The sequence below is a fragment of the Ischnura elegans genome, chromosome 3 (assembly GCF_921293095.1).
Source record: "Ischnura elegans chromosome 3, ioIscEleg1.1, whole genome shotgun sequence".
Lineage (NCBI taxonomy): Eukaryota > Metazoa > Arthropoda > Insecta > Odonata > Coenagrionidae > Ischnura > Ischnura elegans.
Window position 1 is genome coordinate 104529695 of NC_060248.1, and position 23118 is coordinate 104552812.

Below are 23118 nucleotides of genomic sequence, written 5' to 3' on the forward strand. Positions count from 1 at the left end.
AAATTTTAGGCCACTTCTGGACAATTATGCTAAAATGGAACGGACACTGTAACATGGAAGAAGTAACAGCACCTGCGTTTAGGAAAATATCACTTTGTCGGAAATTCCTATAATTTTGAAAACATTATTCCGTGAAAAATACCAAAAAATAAAGGCCAAAATTAAATAAATATGGTAAATGTTAGCATAATCACGAAAAGAGAACTAATTTTGACAAAAATCGCGTCTGTTTCAAATGTTCACCATTCATTCCCATACGAATTTTGTTCTCAAAACAGCGCCAGCGGCGACAACTGGAACTAACTCCAGACATGCTCATTCTGCCCGTTTTCAGCTCACGTTGGACGGCCTTATGAATAACGTAGGCTACGGTTTAAGGCAGCCGGTGCGCCAGGTTGCCATGTTGTGACAACGTTGCATTTTCAGCTGGTAGGTTGTCGTTTTTGTGTTCTTTTTCTTCTCGAATCTAAAGGGCGAGGGAGGGAACAATGGCGTCTCAGGTCGTGAATACTATCTTGAAAGCTAATAAAACCTGGGTTCCTCCGACTTCCTTAGGTAAGTACCTGAATAATTTCTTAATCGCTGTTTTAGTTTAGTACAAAGAATTAGTTTGTTTATAACTTCTTGTTACTTTCCTTTGAAAGTTGAATTCATAGTCGCCACGAAGCATTGATTTCAATAATTTTGTTGTGAATATACCCTATAAGAATTTTCATTGTGATATTAGCATTGTTTTGTAATAATAAATTGAATTTGACTATGTTTTTCACTCCTCCAGGCGCCGTTCGCCTTTTATCCCTCTCTGCCCCGAACCTGAAGCAGGAGAAGTCAGTCAAAGGCGCTTTTAAGACCAGAACAGGAACAGACATAGTTTACGTCGATGGAGTCCGAACCCCTTTTCTTTTATCGGGCACCGATTATGCCAGGCTGATGCCTCATGACCTTGCTCGTAGTTCGTTGATGTAAGTAGATCTCACTTCGTTACTTTCTTCGTGGTCGTACGTCGTTACGTGCATTGACGAGCTTTCTTATCAGGGGTCTGATGAAGAAGACTGGAGTTCCTAAGGAGTTGGTGGATTACATCGTTTATGGAACTGTTATTCAAGAAGTCAAAACGAGCAATATTGGCCGAGAAGCAGCCCTTAGTGCGGGGTTTTCTGACAAAACTCCAGCTCACACCGTTACTATGGCATGCATTAGTTCAAATGTTGCGATAACCACCGGTATGTAGTACTCTAGGGTAACTAAAAAAATAATGTTGTTTTTAGTTATTTTCATGTCAATATTGTATTTCAGGTGCTAGCCTCATCGCCGCCGGAGTATACGATATTGTTGTTGCTGGCGGTGTTGAATTCATGTCTGACGTTCCAATTCGCCACTCCCGTAAGATGCGAAGTCTCATGCTTAAGGCAAACAAAGCTAAAAGCGTGCCTCAGATGCTCGGCTTACTCAGCCAGATCAGACCTTCATATTTGGCCCCTGAGGTAGGTACGCCTTAACAAAAAGAGCAAGAGACCAAGTTCATAACGAGAGTAACTGCGACACCAGAATGTGGTATATTGAATGATTGAAAAATTGCATTTATATCAATTTGATCTATTGTTATTAAAGCTTCCTGCTGTGGCTGAGTTTTCAACCGGCGAAACCATGGGTCATTCAGGCGATCGCCTTGCTGCCGCCTTTGGCGTGACTCGTAAGGAACAGGATGATTATGCCCTCCGTTCACACAAATGTGCCCAAGAAGCGCAGGAAAAAGGATACTTGACGGATATTGTTCCATTTAAAGGTAAAGACATTTAACGTGCGTTTTGTTTAAACATACTTGATTAATATTATAATAAAGGTAATAAACTATTCGATTTTATAAGGTATCGCGTAAGACGTTAAACTCAATGCTTGATTAAGGGTAGCAATGGATTGGTAATCAAAAACACTGCGTGGATCTAGTGTTTTAAATTTTACTTAATAAAATATTTCGCCCCGATTCCCTGTAATCTTAGCTAACTATAACATTCCAAGGGAAGAGAAAAAATATTTTCTTTGGGGTATCGATGACCCCACATCCGTTCTAACGTTACATTTCCCCGCAAGTTCTCTCCCAAGTGAAGATAATGCTTAATTAGCAATTACATTCAAAGTTGGTATTGCTTAAACCCAGAATTATTTTGGATGACATCCTTCTGGATTAATGAATAGTTTTTCGTATGGTAATCAGTACTAAATATGGTAATTTACCGGTTATGTTTACTGTTTAAGAGTTGTGAGTTTGATGATGGTAGTGTAAAAGTGTACTAGTAAGTGCAGGACTTTTGTGTCAGTTAATGGTGACAATGTCACCTTTTAAGTATAAATGTCACTGCATGTCACCAGTTATACTGATCATTGATATAAAACACAATTCATTATTTGTTTTAATTGTCATGAAATTGCAAAGCCCATCAAGATTTAAATGTGATATGAATTGAAATACATACAACATAAGCAACATTCCTTAATCCATGCAGAAACAAATGGAGTTCGACCTTTGTGACAAAAAAATGTCTATATTGTAGTGAGTTGCATTATGCACTTGTTGCATGAGGTGGGGTCTTACCACTGGTCACTGGAATATTTTTTGTTGTATTTTCAAAATAGAGCTTTATATTGTGAAAGAGATGTTGAAGAAATGAAATATTATTTGATACATAGCTCTCCCATGGTGCAGATGCTGAATGCCTGAGTCTCTTTAAGATGCCTTACATTCCTTTATTTCCCTAAATTCAGTTCCTGGTGTAGACAATCCTGTTGTGAAGGATAACGGGATCAGAGTTTCTAGCCCTGAACAACTGGCCAAGTTGAAGCCTGCTTTCATCAAGCCTCATGGAACTGTCACTGCTGCAAATGCCTCCTTTTTGGTAAATATGTCTCTATTATCATCTCTGTTACCCCATTTATTTAAACTCTGTTGTATGTTGTGAATGCATGATATAATTTACTCAACTGTGCCTTTTTCGGGTTGGCTCCACAATTTTGCTAATTCAATGTTTTCCGGAAAAAAATCCTGCTTTGAATCATATTATTCCAATTATGTCTCTTTTAAAGTTGTTGTAGAACCATAATCTTCAACCACTTTTTTCACCAACATTCTTCAATTGAATAATAAATATATACAAGCAAATATAATGGAGTCAGAATTGAACAAATACCCATGGAGGTCGAACTTTCGCATATAAATCGTAGGTTTTTTTGGGCTATTATTTTGAAAAAAAGTGCATCTCATAAGTAGTCAAATATGGCAGTTTAAAAATTATTGTAAATTTACTTTTTTCAAAATATCCTAAAACTTTTATTTCATAATTTAGACCCATTTATCTTATTGTTGAAATAGTGAAATGCTGTAGCAACTAATAGGTGGGATTTTACTAATATTTAAGCGAATGCTATTTTCTCCCACATGGCCCTTCGGCTCACCTATTAGATTTGTATTGAGTAGGCTTATGTTAGTAGTCAATGGAAGCACTAATTGCTCTGGATGGTCTTAACACTAGAGTGACAAGGGTAAGCCATATGCTTTGACCGCCTTTTTGTTCTAAAATAAAAATGTCTCACCTGCACTGGTAGAAAATAATGCATCTCGTGTTTCAAAACACGAATAGCATTTCAACTAGTGATGGGTCGGTTCGATTCCTCGATTCTTCGATTCCTCGATTCTCGGCCAAGAACCGGAATCGAAAACGAGTACTTGCCAAGGTGAAAAATCGATTCCGATTCCAGTGGTACTTCAAACCACAAAATATACGACCGCGATCCCAAAAGTCATTTGAATTTTCGCGCCTCGTAATCGTGATAACAAAACACATATCTTCCTGGGATGTGCGAGTACTCGAAAATTCAAGCCGAGCCGAGTAGTTGGTACTCGACTCGAGCGTTTCGAGTAGCATTACGAATGTCGAGTCGAGTAGTTAAGGTTATAGAGCTTTCGAGTATAGTAGGTCCAGCGATCTGCCGACAGGAAGCGCTATCATGAAACTCGTGTTATAATGCGGTTTTTAAAGCCGATAAGTCATCCTAATGCCTTGGCCTGGTAGTTTCAGCTTGCCGAATACACTATAGCAAGGTCGGTAAAAGCCTTTTACCGACTTTGCACTATAGTTGTCGACATGGGCGCCGAATACCTTTACGGCAGCCGCGGCGGCCGATCGTCTTCCTACCCGGCGCGCACTGGTCCGAAATCGGAAAAAGCTGGAATGAAGTCCAAAATGACCTTTTTGGGGATAGAGACTTGAAACTTAGCGTAAATACTCATAAATTATTACCAGATATAGATTTATATGCCGTTTTACATGAATACGACCCTTTTGTGAGATACAGTGGCCCAAACATGACCAATTTTTCAATGCCACGCGAGATATCGTTTTTCCTCAAAAGATCTTTGAATTTATCCAGGTTGGTTTGCGTTGGTATAAGTTTAATGGAATAAAAAAACGCAATATTCCTTTGACCTGGTGCTTTTCCTATATTTTCAATGACTTTTGAAGATTTTGGCTCTCATCTGTCTGGTTTTACAACGCAAAATGGCCGACCCGTTTTTCACGTGAAATTTGACATAAAGTAGACATTATCTTTCGTTTACGAAAAATATAACTCGGTAAATTTGAACCACAATATAAAGTAGAGATTTCTAAAGATTACTAAGTAGAAATCTTGGAAAAAAGTTTGCGACGAAGGAAATAAGAGCGATTTTTTAATCGCGCGTCAAGGCTGACCTACACGCCGCGGACCTCTGAGGCTCGGTAACTGAGGCCGATTTTTCAAGATTTTTAAAACATTAGTCTTGAAATCGTCATGTAAAGCATGGATAATCGTCTTAATTGACTTAAAACACTCAACTGAGGATGTTAAAAAGGATTATGTATAGATCGACTAAGCCATTTAGCACATTACTCGAAAGAAAATACTAAGGATTGGATATTTTTCGGAACCATCCCACGCATAAGAAATATGGTTCGGGTATTGAAGTAAAGTGAAGAAATTAAGTCAGCATGCTTAAGAGGGAGAAAAATGAACTGTTTCCACGAAAGGCAACAACGGATACCCTTTTTCCCTTTCCACCTTCACCGAGGTGAGTCGCGCGGAAGGGGGAGTATTCATATCCTAAGGCATCTTTTAGCCTTTTTTATTACTGCGTCCGTCCGATGTGATATTCGTTTGTAGCGTTTAGTTTCTTTCTTGAACTTTAAAAAAGCAAGAGACTTTAACGTCGATTAAATGACGTGAGAAGTATAGAATTTTTTTGGCTCTACAAAACTAAAGTTTAGTTCTATAGTTCGTTCGCTTCGTCCATTTGAATTCCATGAAGATTCAAGGTCCAAATAAATCGTTGATATAATTTTTAATAAAAATTCTAAAGTCTCCAAAATCTTGCAATTTTGGTAGGAAAGTACTTGCCCAGTCACACAAGTGTGTAGCGAAAGCCAATTTTCTGCAGGAAGTAATATTGTAACATGAAGATGTCAAAACCTGCTGGCTGAGCATGTAGAATAATTAGATTTTCTGCTTGAGAATTTGAAAGGGCCAAATATTACATGATTCATATACTTAGTATGTAATCTTTATTATAGCTGTGAAAATTACTATACTCATGGCTCATTATAGGGCACGATCCTCATTATATTTTCCTTCTTACATTAGGGTAGACATTCATCATAGAAAATTGGAGTAGAATATATTGTAGTATGCATTGCTGTATTGCCTGGTTCAGAAATTATCATACTCGACTCGATACTTGCGAGAAATTTTCAACTCGACTCGAGATCAAAAAGTGCTACTTTTTATATTTTCCTTCTTACATTAGGGTAGACATTCATCATAGAAAATTGGAGTAGAATATATTGAAGTATGCATTGCTGTATTGCCTGGTTCAGAAATTATCATACTCGACTCGATACTTGCGAGAAATTTTCAACTCGACTCGAGATCAAAAAGTGCTACTTGGAAATCCCTTTTATATTCCAAAGGAGCAAATGCAGACTAGGGAGCCTGTGACAGGTATCTAGTCAAGATACAGTGATGCATTTGGAAAAGTAGCCAAAGTCACCATAGCAAACACTGTTGAAGCTGAAGTGGAAGCTTATTTATCATAGATGAATGCACCACCAAATTCCTTCCCTGGGAAATACTGAAAGACTTGTATCTCCTACCCAAGACTGAAAGTATTAGCGAAGAGGTTTCTTGCCATACCGCCATCCACTGTGTTCAGTGAAAGACATTTAGTTCTGCAGGGAAAATATGTGATGTAAAATGCAACAGGCTTTATCCTAGGGTATCCTAGGCTATCCTAGAAAGCAAAGCATCTTCACTCTATCAGCTGACAGAGTGAAGATGCTTTTATTTCTGAGCAAAAATTTAAAGTCTGTAAAAGGAGACTAAATTTGTGAGACATTATTGATAATGATAAGATATTATCAATAAAAGATAGATATTAAAGGAGATACTTTTATTTTAAATTTAAACATGAGTGCTAATATTCTAAAGTAATACCTATCGTGTAACATCACTTTTCAGGTATGTTCTGTTTTGAAATTAAGCTATTATATTTTAATTACATAGTGATGATATGAAAGATGCTTTTGTTTGACTGACTCTTTCACAGAGTAATATTTTTTAAAGTGGTTATCTTGTTGCCTGGAATTAAGTGATATTTTTCTTGAAGCCTATGGCATCAGAATCGATGGAATCGGTATCGGTAGAATCGGAATCGAAATGTCAGAATCGGAATCGGGATCGGAATCGATAAAATTTTGGAATCGACCCATCACTAATTTCAACACATGTTAAATGTCGTATTTTTATTGGTTAAAGACATAAATGAGAGAAAAATGAATCAGAAAAGATAGCATTACAAAGGAGCACTACAAATTTAGTCTCAAGTTTAGGAAGTAGAAATTTAAAAGATATGAGAAATGAAGAGTCTCAAACAGGCATTGCTCCCAGATGTTGAAAAATATCTCTTTATTGGAAAAATGCCCTTACAATTTATGGTATAATATTCTTCACCCTACAAAAATATAAAGGAAAATAAATTTTCAGTGTTGAAAATATGTCTATAAAATGTTAAAATTTTTCTCATTTAACAATTAAAGATTTAAACAACTATCTAAACGATGTATTTTATAACTTTTTTTTGATTATTTCAAATATGTTGCTAGATAGATGTGTAAAAATTGATTTCTTTTGTAAAATGTTAGCATCTTTCGTTTTGTGTTCACAAAAACTGCCATGTTGAGAATATCAGTGTGGGAATATATTTGTGTCACAAGAGGTGGAATATTAAGAGAAATAGGATTTCATTTTAATTGCTGTCTTTTCCCATCTACTTTTCTTTGCTCTTGAATTCTACCTTTGTATAATCAGTTTTTATGCTAGTAGGTTGTTATTTCAGTTAATTATCGTATCAATATGTGAATGTTGAAGCATGTGTAAACTTTCTCAGCCAAACATATGCTGTAGCTAATTGTCTGAATAGAGTCTGTGTTTGATGATGAACCACCTATCTAAGAAGGCATAACTACTGACTAGCGGGTGGAATGAATGTTCTTGAGAGCGAAATTCCCAAATGGTTGACTATTTGGATAAAGAATGGCACCACACATTTTTCCTATAGCATATTAGAGTCTTTTGCTTAAAAACTTGCATTCAGATTCGTGTGCTTCAATTGATTGCCATTTTAAAAGTAAATGCGTTTTTATACTGCATTTCTGAAACAGAAATATTCTAGCTTAAATTGTTATAAAATTTTGTGTCATGATCTTCATGAAAACTTAAGTGTGTTATAATAGCTTTTGATCTTAACTAATATTACTTGCTTAGTATATTTATGCATTTTAGTGAATTTTTTTAGTATCTATTCAGTTATTATTGTTGATTCATTATCATCATCATCATTATCAAATGTATTACTGTGTGTGACCTGTGCTCTGAATTTGCATTTCTTTTAATATTTTTTCCTCAGACTGATGGTGCATCTGCATGCATGATAATGACTGAGGCTAAGGCCAAGGAACTTGGACTGACGCCAAAGGCATACTTGCGAGACTTCATTTATGTATCTCAGGACCCCAAGGATCAACTTCTGTTGGGGTAAGATGAATTAAAAAGCTGTATTAATTATATATTAATATCAATTCAACTTTGGCTGGCTTAACTTAGTGGAAAACTATTGTGGACATGGTGGAAGAAACAGAATAGCTTTGGGTTAGAGTAGAATAAAATACTTTCTTTTATAACTGTTGATTTCAGGCTTTACTGTGTGAAACCTTTCTGTTGTGGATAACGAAAGAATTACTTTGTTCGGTTCACTTATATATTTGAGAGTGTGTGACCTGGGTTTCATAACATGAGGGTGATTCCTAAAGTAAGGTCCAGTTAAGAAAAAAATACAAAATCAAATTTTTTTCCAAAACAATTGTTTTAATTACATTCCTTACATCTTTCTCTGTTTTTCCACATAATTTCCATACTTGTTCAAAAAGTTATCACATTGTTCAACAAGCTTTTGAATGCCTAAGTTGTCGAAATCGGCCGCCTACGAAGATAACCAGTCTTTAACCACTTCTTTCACTTCATCATCTCGCTCAAAGCTCGCACCCACTTGTGCACTTTACTGTCACTCATTATATCAGAACCTTGCACTTCAGTAATCTGCGGAATTTCTTCCGCTGAAATGTTTCTTGCAGATGAAAACCGTATCACTGCCCTTACTTCACTATCGGCTGGCCGATCAATTGTCTTAATCATTGTAAACTGGCACTATAGACAGCTCACAGCGACAGTAACTGGCGGTGCTTGACATGCAAGGCATGCATGGAGTTAGTGTGCATGCAATTTTTGTCTTTGGCACCAAATTCAAATAGTTACGGCGAATCGGATCTTACATGTGGAATAACATTTACAGTTAAATTGTCTGGTCACTATGTTACGCTACCCATAAGCAAACCAAGCAAAGTCTATTCTTTCATTTTCCACTTTGTGTCATTGGGTGAAGTGTTAGTGTACCAAGTGAGGACTCCTGGATAAGCTTGAAGGTTCAGCCACAAATCAAGTGGCTTGGATGAGAGTTGGGACAACTGTCCCTGCTAATGGGGCAATGAATGCAGTTTGTGAGTGTAGGGGTCGCCCAGTTAATGCAGGACTCCCAGGTAACGATTATGAATATGGGCTTGAGGAGCAGGGTCTTGGATTGGTATGGAGCCTAGACGGCTGGATTTGCACTCTGTGGGTTCAGATTCAATTTCTTGCTGTTTCCGAGATTTTTCAGAGATGGTCTGATGCCAAATTGGGAGCTTTGGCATCAGACCATCTCTGAAAATCTTCCATTGGCTTGTGGTCTCTTAGCTACCTTTTTTTTAAATGAATTCCATGCTTTCATGAGCACATCAATTGATATAGTCCAGTCCAAGCCAAACTATGGACCACATCAATTAACCTACCCTTTTCTCAGCTGAGTATTCTTTTGTCCATCCTGTATGAGGCTATTTCCCTGTTGACATGGTTCCGACCATGGACTTAGTGATCTGCGTGGTTCTCACTACCAAATAATGTGCATTGGATTGGATTACTGTTGCTTAGCCTTTATGGAGCCTGTCATAGATCAATCAAAAAGTATGATTATGATGACTATCCACCAAATCAGCTTCAAGTAGAATGTGTTAAGAGCTAGCTAATGCCGATGCTGGGTTTCTCTCTTACCTGCCTTCCCTATGGTGAAATTGACCTTAGCTATTGGTCACCTCTTCCAAATACCATTCCCCTAAGTTAGCTGTTATTTTTTTCTTTCTAAGTATCTGTCTCTCAAGATATTTTTATTATACAGTGGAACCTCGTTAAAGCGAGTACGGGTTATAGCGAGACCCCCGCTATTACGAGAGATAGCCGATGCACCGTCAATTGATCCTATAATAAGCATGTTAAAAATTTCGTTTTTACGAGGACCTTTTGGTGTTGGCTCTCGCCATAGCGAGGGTTTCACCGCCGGAAAAACTTAAACCAAAACTCCTTAATCTCTGTAAATGCTAGCGATCTGTTAGAAATGAAGTTAATAGAGTGCTCAGTCTCAAATTTATGTGGTAAACTGTCGTTCGATAAATAAGTAGTTAATTTAGGTGAAAATATTGTGGCATTCGCGAATGCTTGATCTTCTTTTGTTCCTCGGGCAGCAGAAATCAGTTGGCAGCATACCCGCACGTCCGTGAGTTGCGTGAATAGAAAGCATTTGATGGCAGACACCATGGCCAAAAAAACACAAAACATGTCTAAGCGAGAAAATAAAAAGAAAGGAGTAATATGAGGTATATTGGCTATTATTTGCACCACCTCCGGTAAAGCGACAATTCGCTATAGCGAGTGTTTATTGGTGCACCGTGGGGTGTCGTTTTATCGAGGTTCCACTGTTTATAGCATTTTGTGAGAAACACCTGAAACATTTTCAATTAATTCTGTTTGCTCCATTGCTATCCTTTGTATGCATGATATACCTTTTTTTAAATGGTGCACACTAATTATTGTTTTAATTGGAGATTTTGTGGCTAAAAATGAAGTCAGCCTTTGATATAAATGTATTCTAGAACCTATTTATGAATGATCAAATTTATGAATGATATTACCAATTCAGGCAAGGCCAAATGATATGCTGGGCTTGGTTATCCACTGCATAATTTCATGGTTTATTATCATTGCATGAGAGTATCTTACTTTCAGTTAGTAATGAATGATTTGATATTCCTGTAAATTCTGTTGCAAGGTGCAATTTCAGAAATGATGCAACTGCGGGTGATGTGAATCTGTTAAGACAAGAGAATTATTCAGGGGCATATCAAATTTTCAACCTGTTTATAATGTTTAGCTTATTATTAATGTCAATTTATTTTTCTATCAGGTTTGTTTATTTTAAGCATTTTTTGTTACAGACCTACTTATGCTACACCAAAGGTTTTGGAGAGGGCAGGTTTAACCTTGAAAGACATTGATGTTTGGGAGGTGCATGAAGCTTTTGCGGTAAGCGATGATTGGATGGTTGCTCTGTATTATAATGATCTTATAAATATGTTCTAACAAAGCCACTTTGCTCTTTTTAGGGTCAGATATTAGCTAACTTGAAAGCAATGGACTCAGACTGGTTTGCCAAAACATACATGGGACGCAATGAAAAGGTTGGAGTTCCTGATCTTAAGAAATGGAATAACTGGGGAGGTTCTCTGAGCATTGGCCATCCATTTGCTGCTACTGGTAGGCTACCTCCCTTTACTTTCTGTGTTCATAATTAATTCCAAATGAAAATCTTGCCCTTGTCATAGATAAACCTGGTGGTTTTGAAGAAATTGGAGTAATTATTCAAAGTAAAGTAAAAGATAATTATATTAATTCAAAGTAAAGTAAAAGATAATTATTCTATAAATTAGTTAAGGAGTGGGAACCCTGAATGAGATATTCAGTATCATTGCATTGTATTTCAGTACACATCTTTCATCTATTGTGAATTTTACTGGAATGGAAACAAAGTAATGAATGTAATGTGCTTGGTAAATGGTCATATCAGAGCACATTTTTATGTTTTGCGATTCTTTTTATGAAATTAGTATTCTCTTCTCTCCTTTTTGTAGAGTTCAGTATAGATTAAATTAAATTTATGTTGCTCTTTCTCAGGAAGTGAATATTTTCAAAACTAATTGCTAGTTTTTCTTTCATTCACTCTGGCTGCTACTGAAAGCCTGTTATAGAATAAGACATAAGCAAAATTTGCTCTTTCATATTCCCTAGGGTTGTTTCACCTAGGGAAGGAAATGCAATTTTGACTTTCGCACTAATTTGCAGTTATTTATCATAATAGTTATTTTGTTCCCCAAACAATAAAATATTCATTTTAACATGTTTGCAGTGCCATGATACGCTTGGGTCACTGCCAACCCATGCCTAACTCTTTTTTAATTTTAGTATTTTTCTTCATTTTGTAGTTGTCATAATTTTGCAAAATGAGAAGTGAAGAGTCATAAAACTTGTCTCTTTTCTATTTTGTTGTCTCTGGTGAATCAAGAATACAGAAGCTCTTATGACAGATGCCTATAAAAACCCAAATATGCATGCAAAATTCTTGGATTTCAGCCAACTTGACAATTTATTTTACACTCATACATACCAGAACCAAGAAATGTGGTTGATCGTAGAGACTTTGATGACTTTGCATTGAAGTTTCATGCCCTCTTCCAGTAACCTCTATGGGTCATGCGCCCTAGCATTAAACTTGGGTTGATCCAGTGCATAGTGTGACCCTTGGGTGGATCACACTCATGCCTCACAGATTGGCACCACATGTCTGTGATATAAATTTGGGACCCCCTGTGGTATATTTCATGAAAAAATGAGATCGAGATATTAGTGACTCAGTTATAACTCCAATACTACTTACAGGTGTTCGCTTGACCACTCATGCTGCAAATAGGCTTATCCGTGAGGATGGACAGTATGCTCTGATTGCTGCTTGTGCTGCTGGAGGACAGGTATGAAGTCTTTCCTAGGTTTTTGACGACAAATTTACCATAGGCCCTGCTGTGATTTTTTTTTCTTTAATTTCATGGCTTTGACCTGGGTCCAGCAATAAGGAAAATATGATATAAGTCAGGATTTTTTTCTTATATGCATTGATTTTCTTTATAAAGGATTTATTCATGGCTTTAGTTAAAAGATGGGGTGCAATGTAATTTATGAAAATTAAGACACTCATGGGTCAGGAGAAGTACATTATTTCATAAGTAATGTGTTATTTTTATATACTGGTAAATGCATGATTTCAAGGGCATATATCCTCTGAACGTATGGAGTATTTAACACATCCTGTGCCAAGATGTCGGCTACAAGATATCATCTCGTCACATCATAATATCTCAACACAGGGTGTTTTAGATATATGCTAAAGTAACAATAGAGACTACAGGACCTGCAGACCTTAAGTACTGGCTGCATGGTAGTATACGTCTCTGACATTTTAGTATTTATTACTGTTATCTGCACTCCCTGATGCAATGAGTTCTTGCTAAATGGTGTTATAAGATTTTCAATATGCTTACCATAGCATTGAAGGTCCTATTTCCATTTATATTAGTTGATCAATGTGATATTGGAATATCTAGCTGATACAGTTGATGAATTAGCATGATATGCATTCCCGAATTTGTCTTATTTTTTGTTTTTGCACTAACTTTTGTTCTTCTTAATATTCCTAAAATTCCCTTATTATGTAACCAACATCTTCTAATTAATCTATGTGTTCCCCATTATATACCATTTCTCCTGTACATGCCATGATTACTTCTTAATTTTAAATTATATGCGACCATAGTGAAAATTTGCTTTTTGCCCACACCCACGAATCATGAGATGAACTGGACACTAATGTCATAGCAAAACTGAATGACAAACAAATGTATAACAAATTTAAGAAGCGAAGGAAAATCATACCATCAAATCTTTGCCTTTTGTGTAGTTATAAATTGTTTGTTAATGTTGAATAAATTAACTAGAATAACTTATGTACTTATATACAGTGGAACCCCGATTTATCGTTCCCGCATTCATCGTTCGCCGCTCCTGGTCCCAAATTAAGTTCCATAAAGACAATGTAATTTTTTCCCGCTTCTATCGTTCCCCGAAGTATCATTTTCCCACATTGATCATTTGAAGATGGCGGTCCCATCGTATAATTTTCCAATTTTCCAAGCGTTTACAACGTGTTGTTTATGGCTAATAATGACTGACACAAAGTTTGAATCTTTCCCAGGAGATTGAAATATGTTAGGGAGAAGCTGAGTGCCGTGGGATAGTTACATTATCGCATTTCCCTAGATCCGGTATCCCCCTGCATTTAGCACTCGCCTCTCCCCATCTGAAGCTTTCCTCTTCTCCGAAATAAAAAAAAGGTCCCAGCTCGAGCAGGGATCGTATTAGGAAGACCTTAGCTTCGAAAGAAAATATCAAGTTACTGGAGAACAAAAGAAACCTTTTTCACGCTTCCCCCTTTCTCGACCGCTGACTTTTTTGTAGCTGACTCACTTCAAGGTCAACTGCTGCATGAATCACCGATTAGCCCAAAAGGTGTGTAAAAATGAATTTTGGCAATTGGTATTATACTTTTATTAGATTGAGATTTTAGTGATGTGCATGTAATTCAAAAAAGAATGATACCAAACTTGACGAATCACTAACGTTATTTAACCATTTTAAGCAAAGAAATAGTTGGAATAATAAGATGGTGATTTCTGGCGAATATCGATATCCTCGCAGCTGATAGTGAGCTTCACGGCAGTTGATGCGGATCTTTTTTTTTTTCGAAAACAGGGCTTCTGATTACAATTTACGAGTTATGTTACAAGTCTCACTTGTCTGAGGTGCTAACGAAGCGATGTCTTCTCAGGATAATTTGTTTCTCCCCATTAGCAATCTGAATTCATCTGCTCATCTAGAGCTACGCTACTTATTGTTAGAAATGAGTGGGTAAGTTGCCTTCTCTATAGGATAAAAAATTTGCGCAGTCTCATGGTCATGCTTCACCCTCTGCAGTAAGCTCTGCTTACACTGTGCGATAGCATTAGTGCCGAATTTTACCTCGTACGAGTGGTTCCGTACTTTCCAGGGTGGGTTGACTTAAAACCTGGGAGTGTTTTCCGTGTGGGTTCAATAGAGTCCGGTTTCATTTTTATTAGTTTTATTCTTATTCGTCTACGGACCATGGCCCTTCCGAAGACACAAGTGAGAACTTTAAAAGATAGACTGAAAATAATTGAAGACGATGAAAATAATCCGGGCTAGAAATGTGTGAATATTACAACATGCCTCGGTATGTCCGCTAAGTACATGACGGCAGGGGTTGGGGTAGAGCGAGGTCCCTGATGAAAAAAAGAAGTGGGATGAAGCCGAGGATCAGGTCGGCGTGCTGCTGACAATTAACGCCACATTGCCAGAATCATATTAAAAATATAATTGCAAGAAAGGAACATTTCAAATAATAAACTATTTTTGGCCTTCTTGATCCATCCTATAACCAATCACTGCAACGGTGAAATCAGTTGTTTGAGGCATAAGAAACACATTTCTCTCGTAAATAAGTGTACTTGAAATGGCATTTGATTTATACGTTTTTTTACATCTGACAGAAATGCATAATAGCAGTGAAAATTCCGAGTGGAGTGAAACATTTTTTTAGCAAGGCGGCGTGTTCCTTCAGGATATTTGAAAGAGATATAATCCGAATCAACAATATGACCTAAGTGTTTCGATAAAGGAATAATATTCCTGTAATCAGCTTAAATCTTTTTTGAATCCATTAATGAATGTCATAATTTGCAAAAATCCAGCGTTTCGTGGGACATAGGCAACCGGGACAAACATTCCCGCATTGATCGTTTTCTTGCATTCATCATTTTTTTCATCCATCCACCTCAAAAACGATAAATCGAGGCTCCACTGTACATCGGCTTGGTTTGAAAATCAAAGGCTTAATTCGAAAGACCTTAGTACATTATAGTCCAGAAGGTGACGTTTTAATGCTAGAGAGTTTATTTTGTATGGTACTTATCAGCTGTGTGGGTGAGTGATTCATTCATTCATTTTTCATGTCATTGTTTATCATCATTTCTATCTAGTTATATTATATTCAAGCTTTTGATTGATGCTGCAGGCAATTCTGAAGTTTTATTGTCACTATACTAACTCAATTATAGGTAAAAAAAAAAGTATTGCAAAAAAAGATTATTGCACCCATCAATTCCAGAATATGTGAAAACTGTTTTTGTGTTGTGTATATCACTGCTCCACCATTTAAGTTAATTAATTTGCATAATATGTACATTTATTCAAGTAGAACATTAGGTCATTTATATATATTCATGGAACAATTACATTGTAGCTTAGAATTCCATCTTAATGGAAAGGTTTTAATGCAATAGATAATCAAGAGTGATATATATCATTCATAAGTTTAATCCATTGTGATTATTAATTATTAAGGCATTAAATGCCTTTGGATATGCATGCATCAATTTTATATAAAACCAATTTACTCTTTGTGATAGGATGATTACAGGTCTTATAACATCACATTTGATAGAGTACTTTACCCTTAATTTTCCATCATTTATTATATATAATATCCTCCATCAAAGAATAGAAGCAAATTCCTCTGATCCACTGTCTGCATTGCCATTTTTCTCATGTAGAAAATTTGGCCTTAATGCAAGCTATTTTGATAACCTGTCAGATTTTTTGTTGTGTTTGAATTAGATTCCATTTTTGATATTATTATTTGGCTGAAATTTAGTGTAGAAGCTAGTGCGTAAAGTGTGGGAGTGTATATTTTTAAAAGTTTGTATTTTTTGACTCAATCGTCAAAAGTGTTAATGTGTGTAGTGATGGTAGCAACCGTGAAAAAGTTTGAGGGAATGAACATTTTTAAGGGGGAATGTACTGAAAATTTCAGGGAATTTTAATTTTGAAAACCAGTAAGAACCCTGGTTACCCATCTTGGTGATGTGAAATCTTAAGGACTGGCTAGGGAAGTGAAAAGTCTAACCACATTTAAACAAATGAACAATAGTCCAGGTTTTACTGTGCACAGTACATTTAACTTCAAGTTATTTAAAGAGATTATATTTATTAAATAGTATAAAGTAAACTATAAAATATGCCATTTATAATTCTTATTCCATCACAAACATGGTGAAAATAAAATAAGTTTAACAATGTTAGCATGTTAATTACTTGCCAACATGTCTTATTCTTTTCAATGTTCTTTTTTAAATAAATTTTTGTATTGTTTAATGGCCAAGGATTTTGTTTAAATAATTCATTCTTAGCTAAAATTTGTATTTTTAGTATCTATGTGGTGAATAAGATTTTTGAGTATTGAAAAGAAAACACATGGTTAGAAATTGTCTATTCTTCCATTCTTAGGAATTGCAAGTGCTTAATTTCTACTGGTTTGTATATTGAACCATTTCCTTTTAATTTTTGAATATATTTTCCTGCGTTTTAATATTTTTCAGGGGGTTGGCATGATTGTGGAACGACACCCAGATGGAAAGCCCACATAATCCTTCTGTTGAGACTGATTACGCAATAACAATGCAATCTGTGTGTACATAAATCAATTTGGGATCAAACACTTCAGCAAATAATATAAAATGTGTGTGATGTTGGCTAATGTAAAATCTTTGTACTTGTATAAATTACCCTTAAATTGTTATTTTACCAAATAATATATTTTAAAAGTTATTAAAGGTGGCAATTTAGAATTATTTTTTTATAGGCTTGTTAAAAGGCTGAGACATAACTTGAGGGACTGTATTTGGTGTGACATCTATTCGTACCAATAAGGCCAGCTTATTCATATAAAGCCTGAATCACACCATTTTTGAAACGGGAAAACTGATCGGTCTAGTGATCATTTTTTGAATTACATGGTCCCTTCTGCCTTTCATCACTCTAGACATCGCAGCTCGTTGACATAGGGCCTGGATAACAAAAATAAATAGCACATTTGTTTGTGTATGTTGTTTCCACAATTGTCAAGGGCTCCATAAGGGCATGCATTCTGATAGGCTGATATAGGAGAACAGGTTTTAGTAACAGTTTTAGAGATGGAAAAAGAGACTGGAAGAGTGATGAGAAATAGTGATGGGAATCCTCATCACGATCGTGATCGCGAAAAACAATTGCCAGCGACGATCATTTGCAAGTGAATGTTACAGTGATTGCTAAAAAATGACTGATAAAATGCTCGTGTGATTCAGGCTTAATCAATGGACCCACTACCCTGAATGTCTGTGAGGAAATGAATGAGAAGGAAGCACTTTATAATAACCTGAAAAAGTAGTATTATGAACATTACCATCATTCTCGGTACACAACTTATATGTTCAAACAAAGAATAAGTCTTTCAACCTTATTAAATAATTTTGCCCATTCTGAAATTGTAGAGATTTTTGAAATAGTAGATAATTTTTTCTTATCTAGCAGTAAATTACAGAACTAATAGTATTATCTAATGGTAAATTAATCATATATATTTTCATAACTTTTATACTGGAATATGAATATATTAATTCAAATTTGGGAAAAATAGAATTTTTTTTAATTAAAAAGATGTTTCAGTCAGCATAGCATAAATTTCATCTCAGACCCAAAGAAACACTTTGCAGTATTCAAGTGGGTGTTATGAAAAAATATAGATTCCATTAATGTCAATGCATCTAAAAAAATAAGACCATACTGCTGAAAAACAAAAACTTCAATTTCAATATTGACCTTTCACACACTAAACAAGTAATAGATGTGTGAGGGACGCTGACTCGACAGAACGAAAAAGAGAATCTCCTTCCTCAATTTCCACCAAGGTTTCCTTATTAAAAAAATGAGAAACCTCAATGATTGACTTTGGAGAGTTATCTTATGGTTGTTCGTAGGAAAAAAATCGAAATTGATTAAGAAAGTTTCTAATCTTTAGGCGTTTACGCAATACATTAACATGTACGAGATGTCTGTATGCAATAGTGATTTTTGTGGAATGGAACATGAACAAATTCATACATCTATCTCTTCCATTTCCCGTTCTTGCGCAATTTATGTGGCTACACAGTGCATTTTCGTGTTCAAACATCTTTCAGACAATTACCTTGTACGGGTTAATGTACAATGTAAACAGGCCTTTAGATTATGGCAAGCTTCAGTGACTTGGTGTACTTCCTGTAGAGCATGTGTATTTTCAACAGTTCAATAATAATTTTCTCTTAAAGTTCAATGATAATCGTAAGCAGGGAAAACCAAAAATGCAAATGTGCTAGTGGTTCATAAATAAAAGACACGAGCTAAGACAAAATAGAAAATTATACAGAAAAACAAATACAAACTTTATTGCTCAATTTCTGGTCTTTTACAGATAAATTTGATGTTATACACACTTTTATTTTATTTACCATGGTTTTAACAAAAAAAAATTACCAATGGGTTTTTGACAGACCCGATAACATGAAAAATTGACTGGGTACATGTACCTCTGGAATATTATATGAGCAGCATCATGGAATTATGGCCCTAGTAGCATTGTAATCTACTTTAATTTTCTATTGTTTGTACTCATCTATACTGTCAATGGGGGCAATCGATTTATTTCATCTTAACATTTGAAGCATTTCATACGATATTAAATGCCATTTTACTTGGAAAAAAGGCATATATAAATTACTAAATTAAATTTTGAGTCTTTAAGTCATCATCGAGGCAGTAGAAAAAGTTTTCAGAAACATAATCTTAACTTAATCCATCAAGGAATCATGATAATTTATATTTCAATTTTATTCATGTGTGGTGAACTGGCCAATAACACGCTAATTTGTATTTTCTCTCCAGTAATCCCTCTTTTCCTAAATACATCAAGCAAGGCACCAGAGAGAGTCAACCTACCACCGATATTGCCAAATAAGATATACCATTCGATAAACACCTTATCCGCCAGAAAATAGGTACATATGTACCCAAGTAAACAACTGATGAAAAATTGAATTAATACATTGCTTTGTGGCATACGAATCTTAACTTCTAAGTCAATTAATCTGACTTAACAGGCACAAGGCCCAGTCCACGAGCACCATACCGTATTACCATTAACAAGCTGAAAAAAATAGAAACAGAAAATTAGCCTCGAAAGTAAAAAGAAAAGTACATCATCTAGTAAATACGAAGTTATTTTATATCAAATAAAAGCAGCAAAAAATGGTCAATACTTCGGTAAGTACATCAATCGGGTCATACCTTATTCCGGCGACAAAGCCAGGCATCACTTTCCCAGAACTATAAAATCTACTGCCCATAACACCCGCGAGTACTGCACTAGTTCCCAGGGATAGGTAATAATTGTTTGGATTCTGTGACGTCAAATATGCACCAGCACAAAGTATACTCCCAAATAACAATCCGGCTCCCAGAGAAGGTACGCTGCCTATAGTTGTATAGAAAATTATAAAAAGTAGTCATGAATTCCAACAAATACATAACTTTAAGTACATTTACGGTTACAAAGGTTATACGATCTATATCCTCATCTAAACACACACAAAATATCAACGGTAAAAAAACTGAATGCAAAAGCAATAAAAATGCCGAACAAGGTGGAATATCTACTTCAGCGAAGTTAATGCACTAATGAGGTCCCGAAAAGGGAGTTTTGGAAACAAAACGTGAATATTACCTGCTTTAACATAGCCCATTATTCCTCCCGCGGCAATAGTGGCAGCATAGCCAAAACCGATCAAATCCAGCCCCATATTACGAACTTAAAAATTCTGGATACGACAGCACGTTCAATGTGTATGATTAAAAGTCCACCGATCAGTAAGACGGCTTGGATGAAACTGCAGGAAAAGTAGGTCTACCTTAATAAAATTGACCTATCACACGAATACATGTGCACCGCCATTTACCGCCAAATACATTCATGGAATGGGTCGGAGCAAAGATTATATACTCTAGAAAGATGTGTATGTACGTGTTAAAAATGACGTAGCAAGTTTTGGCCGCCTACTGTAGCGCCATCCTACTTTTGCAGCGGCCAAAAAAGTAACTTCGGCTATGCTAGAGCGCTAAATTCAAATTGAATAGCCTTTTTCCCCGCCCCCCTTTCCTAAGGATTACCAATATTACTATTTATTAACAACTCGGGCCAATGACCCGTTGTCATAGTTGATATCCATTACGGTTCGCTAGGGTGAAAACACTAAAAAAAAAATAATTGAGTAATACAAAGCACATTTATTAAGATTTCTTGCATATTACATTGTGATCACACTGCAGTAGCCTTTGACACAGAACAATAAAATGATGCAAAACAATTATACAAAAAGATGGGATTATATCCACAAATGTGAAGTAACAATCAAATGTGCAACAGAAAAGTTTGAGAACTGCACCTCAACATTAATAATGAAATGAATCCCTAAGGGTGCTATTCGTAGACGGCACTTTAAGCTAAAGTATACATTAGCTGGGCTAAAGTCTACTTTAGCCAGGCTAAAGTCTGCTTTCTCTGTTTCATAAACACCACTTTAGAAGAAAAATGGCAGAATTGTCACTTTACCGTAAAGTGCCCAACCGGAGCTCACTTAGGGTAAAGTGTTCTTTACGGATGAATAAATATGGCTGCTTTTGAAGTTGAAATATGAAGATATTTGGGTTACGGAAATTAATAGGAATTAATTCTTTGGTGAGACTCAGCAGAAGACAGGCATATTTCAAGAAATAACCAGACACGTAATGTGTCTCTCTTTCCGGAAAATATATCGAGTCAGTATTGCTGGAGATGACCCATTACTTCTGCAGTTGAACTCTATTAGTTGTTATACTACCTAGGACATTTTTACGATTATGTGATAATTACAGCACAGTAAGTGGTTGAATAGGTTGGCATAATTTGTGTTGATTTTTAAAACAAGCTAATTATGTTCTTAGGTTATGCATGTGTATATATTCTAGAATTTCCCCCCTAGAAATGATAGCAAATTTCTGTTTATATTGGAGCCAATGGTCCTCTTAAGCAGACTTGATTTTCATATCGTTTGGCAAACCAAATGCTATTTTCTAAACGTTTCATTGTATTTTAAGCGTTTTCATTCCATAATTGCTTTATGTACTCTTTCCACATGCCTCCATATTATGTTAACATTTTCTTGTTTCTGTCATTTTGAAACTAGAGAGTTTTTGTTTCGTTTTTCGATTAGTCATTTGAATGTTTACAATGATGAAATAGTATCTTGCCATGAAAGGCAGCAATAAATAAGTAAAACATACTTTCCTTCATAGTCATATTATCTGCAGCTAAGCAATATTTTATCGAGGACGTATATACATACAGCCGCATACATCAACATCCCAAGAATTAAAATACTGGTAAGAACAAAAAAATTCAATAAACACCAATACCTACTTCAAAATATGCGTCCACCTGAGACAACCACTGATTGGAAAATCTTCAAATTGATTACTACAGTTTCAAGTTAACGTGAGAGAATTTCACTATTTCACCCACCTTCAATGAACTTATACCATCAAACTTCGACTAACATGTAGTCCAAACAACCGTGTGCAGTTAAACAGGCAAGATTATCATAAAATGATGTGAATATATCAGCATTTGTATCTTTACTTTGCTGAAAACATCGAAGTGCATTTCCAATGCAGGAAGCTAATTAAAAGTGAGCTTTTATTCACCTAACTCAGTCATTATCATACAAAAAAGTTAGTGGGGAAAAGCTTCGGACAACGCAGTATTAATTTACATCTGCACACAAAATGAGAGAACGAGAAAATGTAGCTTAATAAAATCTTTGCACAATACAACATGGAAACCTAGTCCCCAAAAACCTGTAAACAACTTAGCAATTCATATCCTGAGTCAACTTTTTGTTAACCTTTATGAAGCGTTCATTGCCAACACTCAAAATTTCAATGCCTGATCGAGACTTAAGCAGCTACAGTTCCACTTTATAAAGTGAGATCCTGGGGATGCCTTTGAAGTGAACTTTAGCTAAATTCTCACTTTACCGTAAAAAGAGACTTTGTAAAGTGAGGAATTTTAGTGTCTCTATGAATCGCACCCTTAAATGCTTTTTTACCCCAAAAACACTTTGTATGGCACTGCATAACATAATAAATAAAAATGTAAATGAAATACAAAGATTTCTTAAAAATCTAATGGCACAATTAAGTGGTCATGATCCCAATTGGTTACGCATCATTGTAATTCCAAATACATACAGCTACACCATTGATATAAAAACACTGACGATAAGATGGCCTGTAGGCAAAGATAAGGAATACCTTAGATGTACACCATGGCAATGTCAAAAATTTTACTTTTGCATATTTTCCTATTAAGGTTATTAATTTGGTTAAGAGCAAAGCTTCATTTCCATGTCCATTGCCGCAGGAGAAATCTGCAGGTTGAACCACTTCAGCAACTTCAGTTTCAAGATACTGTCAGAGCAAACAAAAAATATATAAAAATATGTCACCCAATAAAAAGCAGGTACTCATAAAGATGAATGC

General features: G+C 35.7%; 2 protein-coding genes across 2 annotated transcripts; one reads left to right on the forward strand and one right to left on the reverse strand.

The window, feature by feature from the left end:
* The first annotated feature begins 442 nt into the window (after positions 1-442).
* On the forward strand, positions 443-17304 carry LOC124156302 (trifunctional enzyme subunit beta, mitochondrial). The gene is made up of 11 exons (XM_046530765.1): positions 443-555; positions 779-962; positions 1036-1223; positions 1297-1484; positions 1612-1786; positions 2764-2894; positions 7991-8118; positions 10944-11031; positions 11112-11262; positions 12442-12530; positions 17067-17304. The coding sequence occupies exons 1-11, from the start codon at positions 489-491 to the stop codon at positions 17112-17114; spliced, it is 1437 nt and encodes a 478-aa protein (XP_046386721.1). The 5' UTR covers positions 443-488; the 3' UTR covers positions 17115-17304.
* Positions 17305-18908: 1604 nt separating this feature from the next.
* LOC124156303 (transmembrane protein 14C) lies at positions 18909-20515 on the reverse strand. The gene is made up of 3 exons (XM_046530766.1): positions 20267-20515; positions 19831-20017; positions 18909-19690 (listed from the first exon to the last, which is right to left on the reverse strand). Exons 1-3 carry the CDS (start codon positions 20340-20342, stop codon positions 19627-19629), a joined length of 327 nt encoding a protein of 108 aa, XP_046386722.1. The 5' UTR covers positions 20343-20515; the 3' UTR covers positions 18909-19626.
* Between the last annotated feature and the right edge of the window lie 2603 nt (positions 20516-23118).

Bases quoted from the DNA above. Each gene is read 5' to 3' on its own strand.
- LOC124156302 (XM_046530765.1), top strand. From the start codon at position 489: ATGGCGTCTCAGGTCGTGAATACTATCTTGAAAGCTAATAAAACCTGG. The intron at 11,032-11,111 runs GTAAGCGATGAT...TGCTCTTTTTAG, and splicing joins AGGTGCATGAAGCTTTTGCG to GGTCAGATATTAGCTAACTT. The intron at 12,531-17,066 runs GTATGAAGTCTT...AATATTTTTCAG, and splicing joins CTTGTGCTGCTGGAGGACAG to GGGGTTGGCATGATTGTGGA.
- LOC124156303 (XM_046530766.1), bottom strand. From the start codon at position 20,342: ATGGGGCTGGATTTGATCGGTTTTGGCTATGCTGCCACTATTGCCGCG. The intron at 20,018-20,266 runs GTAATATTCACG...ATACAACTATAG, and splicing joins AATGGGCTATGTTAAAGCAG to GCAGCGTACCTTCTCTGGGA. The intron at 19,691-19,830 runs GTATGACCCGAT...TATTTTTTTCAG, and splicing joins GGCTTTGTCGCCGGAATAAG to CTTGTTAATGGTAATACGGT.